Genomic DNA, 12,601 nt, shown 5'->3' on the forward strand with positions numbered 1-12,601 from the left:
ACACATTTAGAGGCCATCTTCAAAATTCTAGGCTGAGGGGCTCCTTCAGAAATCCCAAACTTGGTACCAGCCATGTGAGCAAAGAAAGCATCTGAGAAGTGGTTGTTTTAGCCCCAGCCGTCCCAGCCCTTGGACATTCAAGTGACCCTGAGCTGAGGCTCTAGACATTGTAGAGATGGGAGAAATTGACCTCACTGTACCCTTTCTAAATTACTGACCCACAAAACCCATGAGCATAATAAAATGGTTGTTTTGTACTACGAAGTCTTGTGGTATTTGTTATACAGCAATCGATAACCAGAATAGACTCCAACCTCAAACAATTTTCTGACCTCACAGAAAATCCTAGTATTTTGACCCTATCACTTTTTTGCTATGATGATAATGGGAAGTAAATCTTCATTGCCCTTTTTGTTTGACTTAGTTTATATGAGAGAGACAGTTAATAATTCATTAAATAATCCATTTACTCTCCTACATTTTCCGTACTTCTTTTAGCTAACTTATGGCCATGTGTCTAGTTCTGGCCAATAGAATATGATGAGAAATAACTATCAATTCACGTGCAAGGTAGTTATAAGTTGGTGTGGTTTCCCTAACTATTCTCTTTTCTGTGTACACAGCTGGGACCACAAACTCTGAGAAGACAAGATGTTGCATGGCAGAGGCATCCTCGACCCCTGAATTTCTGCTGGAGAAAGAGTTCCCAAAGAAAGCTTCCTGACCCACACTAAACTGTAGTATGAGCAAGAAATCAATCTTTGTTGTGTTAATCCAACTAGATTTAAGGCATTATTTGTTATTGCAACATGGTTTAGCTGACCCCAACTAGTAAAATTTTCATGATCTGTCATTATAGTCATTCTTCTGCATACACTATAAACCTTCTTTTTTTTTCCCCTGTAAGGTTTTTTCCAGTTAAATTCATGTCATTGCCTACTCAACCCCTCCCCCAAGCAGCTATATATGGCTGGAGGTGGGGCACTGACTCAGCAACAATGCCAATTGATTTCTTTTCTAAATCCATAAACGTGAACTTCAAGTGGTTCCTTGTGCTTCTTAGCTGTTCACCTAGCTTTTTTTCTTTAATTTATTCTCCAATTTCCAAAGCCACTCTTTCAAAATCTCTTCACTTTCCTCAAATCAACACCTCCTCTCCCAAATTTATTCTCAGCTGATAACTTGCTTCATATTTTACTGACAAAGTTGAAGCCACAGAAGAGAATTTCCACACACTCCCACCCCCACATGTACCAATCTATCTGGATCTGTCCGTATATTTTGCTTTCTCTTTTCTTAACCGGAGATGAGCTGTCTGTGCTCTTATATAAAGCCCATGACTCTAGTTGTGTTCTGAATCCAGGCCCATCTCTCCTACTCAATGACATTGCTTCTGCAATTTCTTCCTATCTTTGCTTTACTATGAAGCTTTCTGTACTGCGCATCCCAATTAGCGTACAATCATTGTTTCTCTGTGATGTAACACTCCTTGGAAAAATTATCATTACTCACTGTCTTCACTTCTTATGCTCCAAGCTCTACTCAACCTCTTTGTTACTCGCAGCATGCCTCCAAAGCAATTCTTGTCAAAGTCACCACTGACCTTCAAGTTGCTAAGTCAAATGACCAAGTCTCAGTTCTCATTGGACACAACTTCTTAGCAGCTTTTGAAACAGTTGATGTCTAGCTTTTTCAGGAAACACCTTCTTTACTTGGCTGCTGGGACACTATTATCTTTTGATTCTCCTGCCATCTCACTGCCTGATCCTTCTTAATGTCATTTTTCTAAATCATCTTCATCTTCCCAATCTCTAAGCATTGGAAAGCTTCAGGGCTCAGATCTTAGACTTCTATTTCCTATCTATATTTATCTTTCCAGTTGATCTTGTCAGATCTCATGGCTTTTATTATCAGCTATGCCATGATAAATCCAAAATTTATATTTCCAGCTCCAACTTACTGATTTTACTTCTGAACCTGATCTACATACTGTCTTAGCCCACATTTTCCCCACTTGGATGCTTCATAGGTATATCTAACTTACCAGATAGAAGAGTAAATTCCTAAAGTTTTCCTCTACCACTGATTCCTTCCATAATCTCCTTATGACAATAAATAGTGAATGCTTTCTATTAATTATTCAGTCCTCAAAGATTGGGGTCATCCTTGACTCTTCTTTTTCTTACATACCACATCCAATCCTGCAGCAAATCTTGTCAATTCTATTTTCAAATATACATCCTGAGTAGAATCCCTTTTTACCACTGTCTCTGTTCTCATGGTATTTCAAGTCACCACCATTATATCCCATAAATTTTTGTGATAACCTCTTACACAGTCTCCCTATAACCATTCTTGATCCACTGCAGACTAATTTTCACACTGTAGCCAAAGATGCCTTTAGAACGTAAGTCAGGTCATACTCTAATGTCTCAAATGCTTCAGATAGCTTTCCATCTAAAGTATTCTCAGTGCCCTACATGATCTGGCTCTTTACAATTTTCCTAACTCCATCTCATAATACTCACACAGTTGTCCACTCTGCTCCAGCCACACTCCCTTTCTTGCTGTTCCTCAACTTTACCAAGAGAAGTCCATCTAAAAGACTGCATTTATAATTGGCTTTGTCAGAGACGCTCTTCTCAGGTTGCCACATGGATACTTCTTTACTTCATTTAGCTCCCTACTTCAATTTCTTTCTTTTTGTTTTTTTAGAAAGTCTTTTCTCTTACCACTTATGCTCTTTATCCCTTATCCTGCTTTATTTTTGTACTTTATAGCACTTATCTTATTTGTTTATTGTCAGATGCCTCCCCTTTGCAGGCCAACAATGTAAGATCCATGTAGGCAATAACTTGATCAGTTCTGTTCAGTGCCTTTTACTCTAGAATCCAAAAATACCTGGAACATAGTAGGTGCTCAATAGATATTTGAATCCATTAATAAACAAATGAACATGGAGCTCATGAACACGGAATTTTGAGTGTGGAGTTTTAGATGATGAATGAAGTCTTGTAGATGGAAATGCTGGCTTCCCCTGAACAAAACAAGTCAGGTACATGTGTCCATCATCTTTACTCACTATCTTCACTACCTATTTTTTAAGCTCTATTGAACTTTAAATTAGTCTCAGTACTGCCACAAAGCAGCTCTTGTCAAAATCACAAATGACTAAAGTAAGACTCCTGGCGTATAAAACGAATTCAGGATAGATAGCAAAAATAACAGTGAAGCAAGGCTACTAATGTCTTTGGCAATTATCCACAGAAGATCAGCAAGGAGCCAGGTTGGTACCTGTATGCAATATTAGCCCATATTTCTCCTTCCAGAAAGAGGAAACACATTCACACAAAGCAAATGAAGTAAAAAAAAAAAGGCTGACAATGAGTTATAAATTAGTGGCATTCTTATTGCTTTCTGTTTGCATAGAGAAAAGATGTTAAGCTGGAGTTAAATAGGGTCATTTTAGTCATAATAGGTCATTCCAGAAGTCATATATATGCCTATGATCATCTTTTATAAACCTAAATCTGGAACATACAATTTGAGAGACACGAATTTACTTACAGACAAAATATAAAAATTGGTACAGGTTTAAAAAATGCAGGATGGGGGTGCTTGGGTAGCTCTAGCTCAGTCAGTTGAGCGACTGACTCTTGATTTTGACTCAAGTCATGATCTCAGGGTCATGGGACCGAGCCCCCTGTGGGGCTCCATGTAGAACACGGATCCTGCTTAAGATTCTCTCTCTCTCATATTCTCTCTCTCTCTCTCTCTCTCTCTCTCTCTCCTCTCTGCCCCTCTCCCTTGCTCGTGCTCTCTCTGTCAAAAAAAAATGGCAGGATATAAAAGTACAGTACATGTGCCTCTTAAATGGCACCAGGGATATTAAGTGGATGAATGATCAGAAAAAAGAACAAGGCAGGTGCAGTCTAGAAGGAAGATACGTGGTCAGAAACAAGATAGCTGAAGAGCAGAACATCATAAGTGACATATTCAGCTTCAGGGATAAGTTCTAATGAACACAAAAGGTTTGAATCTTGAGGCACAGTGGAGTGAATATTCACTACCTCAGATAAATCCTTGTGGGAAGATAGGAATAGAAATAAAAGTTTGCCAGAAGAGTTGGGCTTCTTTGCCTTACACCCAACTAACTTCATAGTATGCAGTTTGGATACCATATACAATGTGATCAATCAAAGGACTATTTTCAACCAATGCCATGTGTACCCCTAGAAGATATAGATCTGCCAAACTGAACTTACTGATGCTCAATAGCACATTCCACCTCATCACCTTCATGGAGTTGTGCTCTGAATGCAAGGTTGTGGTTTTTCTATCTAAAGCCTCTCTCCCTCTCTCTCTCTCTCTCTCTTTCATATGTACACACACACACACACACACACACACACACACACATGCACGCATGCACACACACACACACACACACACTAGAAGTCAACAAAGGAGAATGGAGATTAGAGGTTGGAGGATAACGCATACCTTACATGACATTAGAAAGGAATGATTAAAGGAATGATCTAGCTTCAGTAGAAAATGAAATAAATAGGGGTGCCTGGGTGGCTCAGTCTGTTGAGTGTCTGACTCTTGATTTCGGCTCAGGTCATGATCTTGCAGTTGGTAGTTTGAGCCCCACATTGGGCTCTGTGCTGACAGTGCAGAGTCTGCTTGGGATTCTCTCTCTCTCCCTTTCTCTGTCCTTCCCCTGCTCTCTCTCTCTCTCTCTCTCTCTCAAAATAAATAAATAACTTTAAAAAAGAAAGAAAATGAAATGAATAATATTGTAGGATCTTCAAAATTTGAGATTGAAAAGCCCAAAACTTTCATTTAATATATGAAGAACTGGGACAAAGTTAAATAAAACATACAAAGTTAGTGGAAAAACTAGAATGAAAGCCCAGATTTCCTGGCCCTGTAGGATATTCCTTTCATTTTGCTAGTTCTTGATCTTGGTATCTTTATCATTATGGATCATTTTACAAACAGAACAAAGCACATCCAACAAACTCCCTCTTGATGGAAAAGATATCTGAAATAAGTATTTATTGGTAGGTTTATTGTAGTTATGTTTTCAGAACATACCAAAAAAGTTTATTTCAGAACATTTTAAGGACTGAATTCTATGAACCATTCACCAGGCTTCTTAGAGTCTGCACCTACACTGTCCAGAGTTGAGTTATGATCTTAAAGAACACTGAGAGAGGAAAAAAAAGTGTGAAAAGTATGTGTTTCAGGGTCTGGGCATTTGCTTCAGTGCTATGGTTTTACATGTTATTATTTCCTTAAGGAATGAAAACACCACTTTGATTTCGTAGAATTGATACTACAATTCAACACCACTGGAGACAATTTTTCTCCTTATTTGTATTGAATATAGAATTCTATATAACATAGAATTTTCCTGATAAATCTTTCCATTACCTACTTAGATTGCCACAGTTTTAGGTATCTAATTTGTCATTTTGAATGAGCCATGCTGCATTTGTGAATCATGCTGAATGTTCCTTATGAATTTTATATTGTTATTTCAAGTCAAGAGACTGAGCTCAAAAAACAAGTATTAAATGGTTTAAATCTAGGCTCATCCTTTATCACTGGTACAAACAAATTTTAATATAGTTCTTTGGGAAAAAGAAAAAAAAACTTTTGTTAACAAGATAAACATGCATTTAAAGACGATATGCAAAATCCAGGATGACTTTCAATTTCTTGAATCTAAGGGCTGTTTCCTATTGATCATTGAATCCAGCTCACTTAAAGCTTGATAACATTTACAAAGCATTTGCTGTATTGCTCTAAGCTTTAGGTGTATTCTACTCCATTCAAACAACAATTATTTGAAAGTGATACGATTATTACCCTTATTTTATATAAGAGTAACCTGAGGCTTACTGAGATGAACTGACTTATTAGGGGTCACAACGAACTTGGGTTTCCAGATAAAGAAGTTTGACCCCAGTACCTACACTATAAACCTGTTTTGCGGTATTCTCAGAAATGTTTGTTAAAGTGAAAACAAAAAGGGTCTGGATTACCTGGAAGACTTTTTGGCCACATACCTGTGAGGTTTTTTATTTAGTAATAAAATTGTAATTCATAGCTGATTTTAACATTTATTTTACAGCTCAAGACGCTCCTGTTCATGTCAGTTCACCTCGTAGAGGCCATTATTACAGCTCAACCTCCAAATCACTGCATGTGGGGAATTATATCATATCTGACAGAACTCTTTCGTAGGACCACAGATATCACCATTATCATGGCTTTTCTGATGCATTCCATCAGTCTCGTTGCTGAGCCATCACTCACATTTCTTCCCAGACTTGATCTTCTTTTTTGTGAGAACATACACACACACGCACACACACACACGCACACACACACACACACACACACATCCCCCCCACACACTCATAAAGCATTTTCTAGACATTTATGTATGCCTAGGAGAAAAGTTATAAGAAGGAATAATCTTGAGTGAAGATGCTCATTAATTATTTTTACCAGAGATGTAAGAAATTGGGGGAGACACCTTTAAGCAGCAGCAGGAAGGTTTAGCTAATATGGAGGTAAGTAAATGAGTATAATTTCTGGAACATTTTTGAAATGAATTAATAAGCCAAGATTAATGAAGGAGTTTTTCAGATTAGAACATGTCAGTAGTTCTTTGAATTTTCACCCTACGTTATTCATTCTTCACCATCATCAACCTGAAGATGCCCATGAATACGAACCACGAAAGTTTGTTCAGACTAAGTGTTGGGTTTCCTTAGCTCCGTACTCCATTATCCCTGGCCTATCATTTTTGAAGAAGCAGAGTAGAGAATTCCAATATTGTATAATTTAAAAATACCTGACAGCACTCAATTCCCCAACGTAAATGGGAAGATGACTTGGTCAGCCTAAAATTTCCAAAAGGCCCAGTAAGGTGAAACGGACACCACCCCAAGTAAGATTTTACATAATCACACAGACGCATCAGTGCAAAATTAAAACGGATTTCTGCCTGAGAATTCAAGAAATATACTACCTTGCCCCATATCGGTAAGAATCCGATTACCACAAGGATGGATAGTTACCCATGGCGAAGAATGGGATTCCAAGCAGGGTGGAGTTGTACTTTCCATCGGTGATGAAGAAGATCCCTGCTGCCGTGATGATGGAGATGCACACCGTGAGCACCCCCAGGAGGCCCAGGAAGGGCTTGCTGCGCAAACAGTCCTTCATGGAGCTGGAGAGGGTGGCTGTGGTCAGGATCAGCACAAGGCTCACCAGGACCTTGCTCCTGGCCAGGATGCTGGTCTTATGAAAGTCTCTCCAGAGGCTAAAGGATGCTAAAGAGTAGAGCTGGAAGTCCTGGTGCTCCTCCTGGAGCTTCCTCATAAGCTTACAGAACTCATTCTCCCACTTCTCCCCTATGAGGTCTTGGGTGGCAGAACCATAGGTCTGGAGGTAGTAGGTGATTTGAATGGCTCTGGCTGACTTGACCCGCTGGTCCTTGCTGTTTGGCACTTCCACTACCCCGCCCAGTTGGTGTCCAATAAAACTGTTCCTCCCATCCTTGAAAACAGAAAAAGGAGAGACTACAGTTACCAGAGGGATGCACATTCCAGACAACAGACTGTTACTCTAAGTGAAGGAACACAATGAAGGCAGAGGATGGCTCTTGCAATCGTGGAGCTGATGTGGGTGGAGTGGCATGTGAGGATTTTATATTTAACCTTTTGGAGTGTCATGGGATCCCATGCAAGATGATCAGGATTAGAAGGATGCAAAGAGAATTACGAAGCTATGCAAGACTCGCCACATGCATAGGGAAATGATCCATCCCGTCCCTACCCCCATTCCCATCATTTCTGTCTGTAGCAGTCTATTACAACTCCTTTATGCAGGATCAAGTCTTACGATTCAGTTTCAGCCAAAAGTTTTCAGCTTCAGTTTCATGAAGCATGGCATGAGTTAACATTTCAAAAATTGGAAGAATAATCCGTTTAGTAAATATACACTAAGCTTTTCAGGGTTAACACACACACCTACACCAACACACACAAACACACATGAACATTACAAACATCTATACTCTGGGGGCCCTGGGGGTGCAACGGTGGACTGCACACCAGATAGAAGATACTATTTGTTTTGTTTTTACTATTAACACAAGAGTGTTGAAATGTTTCCTAAATATGGGGTGAGCGCCTGCTCACTCATCATGACTATGACTCACTCAGTCATAACCTATGACTATGCCTCAGTCATAGGTTGACCTTTTCCCCATAGAACACAGTGGACAACCACCCCCCGCCCCCCCCAATGAAACTGATAAGATTTCAGGTGGGCTTGTCAAAAGTCATTGTGATTTTAGAATTTCGCATGAAGTAGAGCAGACAAGGTCATAGGACTAGGATATTTATGAGAGAAGTGATCACTCCTCTTTAAGGTACAAGTAAGGTAGATACTGAGTTGTTTATTTACTTATTATTTTAAGTTTATTTATTTGTTTTGAGATGGGGGCAGAGAAAGAGGGAGATAGACAGGATCCCAAGCAAGCTCAGCACTGTCTGTGTGGAGCCTGATACGGGGCTCAAACTCACGAACCATGAGATCAAGACTTGAGCCAAGATCAAGAGTCAGATGCTTAACCCACTGAGCCATGATGCACCCCAGATATGCAGTTATTTAATTCAGAGCAGTAATTATCAACCAGTGTGCCTGAACACTCAGAAAGAAATCCCTGATGGCCATCACCAAATTTAAATCAATTTGGATATTTTCTTTTTGCCACAACTGTCATTTACTTCAGTGGCAATGGTGGTCAGATGCAATACTGAGCCCAATAGCAGGTCGCAAGACGGAACATGGCTTTGAAAATGTGCTGCAGGTACCACATGAAATGCAGGCACGAAGGTACTTAGTGCCATGAGGAGAATCTGCATTTGCTACATCAAGCAAGATATTTATCTCACAAGGATATAAAAGCATAGAAGCAGAGCAGGAAACAATTCTTTCTAGAAAGGTAGTGCAGAAGGGCAACAAACCCAAACAGTCTGCTAACTGTGGTTGTTATTACAGAATTGCAACGCACTCTACCCTCAAGTAGACACCTGTAACCAGTTATTATGGACTCATTTAGTCAGACTCTATATCTGAGGTACTTGTTCCTATTTGTATTTTTAACATGCACTAAAGTAACTGTCGTACTTGAAAGTGTGTTGCAGGCACAAAAAAGTTTGAGAAATTTACAGCAAGTACAAATGTTGTTAGTGGTATCATTAAGATTTGTGAGGAGGAAATTTCATAGTCATTTCACATACCCATTTGCCCCTATACGTTAAGTAAAAGCAATTTTTCTACTTAATACAACCTGACCAACTCTAAATGAACAATTTATTTCTAAATAAGAATTGGATTTGAGGTTTTTTTTCCTTCCTTTGCTTGGAAAATCTCCCCTTTCCAAGGCATCTTTGTATCTTTGTAAACTTTCCATCTTTTTTCATATATATATATATATATATATATATATATATGAAAAACCTGAAATTCCAGCTGGAGTTTCCCCACTCTCTCTTTTTGAAACCTTGTGGGCTTCTCCGATGAGCTGCAAGTGAAACAGTAGGAAAGCTTCAAAGAAGGAGTGGGCATCTTGTCCCAGCACTGAGAGACTGGAATATGGTTTCCACTCTTTAAAGAATTTCCACTCTTGCTCTCAATTAGGCTTGTTTATTTTTGGTTTAAGCTTGGTATAATTTTTAGCTCCACCCTGGTTTCTACTTCTTTGAAATCCTGCCTGTGATGTTGACATGTGCTTTTGATTATTTGAAAGAGAAAGTATTTTAAAAGCTATATTTATTCACTTAAGAATGTGCAGTTCCATCTGTCTTTACTCATTCTTGTCATCAAAAAGATTTCTCAGGGATCTTTAACAGCGGAACAAAGATTTATGCGTCCCTCAGGCCTCATTTGGAGATTATAGTGGATCAAAGAGGGCACTGATAATGTGCCTGGACAAAAGTCAAAAGTCTACAGATTTTTAAACAACTGATCTTTATTGAGTTTGGCTAACTGCTCACCCCCCTTTTGAAGTTGTCTAATTGCCATTTCTTACAAAAATTACCTCATAAGAGATATGCTTTCATCCCATTATATTTAAATGGATGTAACTAATAGAATGAATTTCTCTCTCTTAATTTGTTCTAGTCCATGCACCAGAACAAAATAAACAAGGTCTTTAGACGTCCTTGAACAGAAAGCTGTGCTGAAAGGTCCACAGTTTGTACAAGCCATTGGCCCAGTCATCCTATATGATCTTGAGAAATCATCCCAATGTTTCTGAGAACTATACTGAGCATATTTTTGTAAGGCAAAATTCTACTGTTTTGTAAGGGATGGTGGAAGAGTTTGCCAGTTTCCCAACTTTAACAGTTCATTGGTAGGAGAAATAGAGAATGAATAAAACATGTATTGTAATTATCCTCTGGGCAGAACTTCCCTGGACCTGTAAGCAGTCAGGGGGGTTAGTGGCAAGAACGCCTAATCAGAAGTCCTGTGACCCGGCCTGCAGCACAGGTCTCAGGCTAACTGGCTAAGAAACCTTTGGCTGGTTCATTTCCCCTTGTAGGTTTCCATTTTCTCATCTCTAAATGAGCAGATATGAATATAGGAGTAAATGTTTACATAATGTTGAAGATAATTTTCAGCTCTATTATCCTATGAAAATACTACCTATAAAGTCAGATGTGAAGGCCAGAAATGATATCATTATAATAAAGCCATGAATTAATTATTTTTATGGCATAACAAAATCTTACCAATCACCAGGTAGGACATTTGTGTTTAACAGGTGAGCAAATGTAGAGGCTCAGAGAAGGCAGACCTGTTAGTCAAAGTGATGAACCCAGGGTTCCAATGCAATTCTTCTGATTCCAAATCCAGAACTTTCTAGAATCCTGTGGGGCTGACTTCAGGGAGGCCACTTTGGTTCCTAGTCCCCACTAACTGTTCTTTTTTTTTTAATGTTTATTTATTTTTGAGAGAGAGAGAGAGAGAGAGAGAGAGATAAAGCGTGAGTGGGGGAGGGGCAGAGAGAGAGGGAGACCCAGAATCTGAAGCAGGCTCCAGGCTCTGAGCTGTCAGTACAGAGCCCAACGCGGGGCTTGAACTCACGGACTGCGAGATCATGACCTGAGCCAAAGTCCGATGCTTAATCGCTTACACGCATGTTGATTCAACTTCCTCCTTTTCCAACAAAACCTCTTACGCAAATTCTAAGATTCCTTTAAGTACAGAAATCACATTTGTCGGCCCGAAGATAAACCTTAAAAACATGACAAAATGGTAACACATCACTTTCAATGCTCTCCTGTTTCAGTGTTTCACTGAATTGAACAGACATCACTAACAGGGGATGAACTGAAGTTCCTAACTCCACATCCTTGTGCCCACTTCTGCTCGTCCTGTGCCCACTTCTGCTCGTCCATTTCTGCACATCGAAGCCAGAGCCCACGTGCACAACTCTAAATGAGATGACACCACTTATGCACTTATAATCTTCTACTTGCTTCCACTTGCACTGGGAAGAAATGAGAATTCCTTACCAGGTCTGCAAGGCTCTGCATGTTCCACCTCAGACCTTGTCCCCCACCAGTCTTCTCCCCATGAATTCTATTCCAGCTTTCCTGTCTTGCTTCCTATTCCTTCAACACACCAGCTTTCACCACATGGCCTTTGCACCTGCCATGCCCTCTGCCTGGAATGCCTTCCTCTACTCTTCTATAGCCAGGGCTACTTCTTCACGGAGGTCTTACCTTTAAAGAGAACATTTGAACCGCATGCTCTAAACTAGACACTTCCTTCCCAGCCCTCACTTTATGATATGCTCCTATTTTGTCTTCTCCCTACAAAGGATTTCTGTCTGAAGTGATCTTATTGAACCATTCAAATGTTCCTTCAACTAGCATGTGTGTTCGCTGAGAGCTGACACCTTTCTTATCTTGCTCACTGACAATTTCCCGGGGTTTAGAACACAGCCTGGTATATAATGAACATCCCATAATATTTAACTCAGTTCACCCTGAGGTATATATAACTAATCATACGTTATTTTTTTTTAATGTTTGTTTTTATCTTTGAGAGAAGAAGAGAGACAGATCACGAGTGGGGGAGGGGCAGAGAGAGAAGGAGACACAGAATCCGAAGCAGGTTCTGGGCTCTGAGCTGTCAGCGCAGAGCCTGACACGGGGCTCGAAGTCACAAACCATGAGATCGTGACCTGAGCTGAAGTCAGATGCTCAACTGACTGAGCCACCCAGGTGCCCCCACGCATTATTGTTATAGACACTATTTTCTTAAGAACAGGAAAAGCAAGAGACAGCTCAAAGTGTCTGAGGACAATAGGGTCTCGGATGAAGAAAGGTGTATATAGAAATTGGAGGCTGGTACAGGAAAAAAAAAACCCATAAATTTTACCTTTTTTTTCCAATCCCCTTACTCTACTGTAACATTTCCCTAAAATATGTTTCCTCCTCTATTTTCATTGCACACCAAACATGTAGAGTAAGATAGTCGACTGGCAGGGGGACTTAGT

The 12,601-nt window shown here is 39.7% G+C and overlaps 1 protein-coding gene across 1 annotated transcript in view; it reads right to left on the bottom strand.

The window, feature by feature from the left end:
- PTCHD4 (patched domain containing 4) overlaps positions 1 to 12,601 on the bottom strand; it is a 180,750-nt gene that overhangs the window by 117,254 nt on the left and 50,895 nt on the right. The window contains exon 2 of the mRNA XM_030315675.1: positions 7,101 to 7,581. Within this exon, the coding sequence (XP_030171535.1) occupies positions 7,101 to 7,581 (481 nt within the window). The remainder of the gene's footprint in view (positions 1 to 7,100; positions 7,582 to 12,601) is intronic.

Source organism: Lynx canadensis, chromosome B2, assembly GCF_007474595.2.
Source record: "Lynx canadensis isolate LIC74 chromosome B2, mLynCan4.pri.v2, whole genome shotgun sequence".
Lineage (NCBI taxonomy): Eukaryota > Metazoa > Chordata > Mammalia > Carnivora > Felidae > Lynx > Lynx canadensis.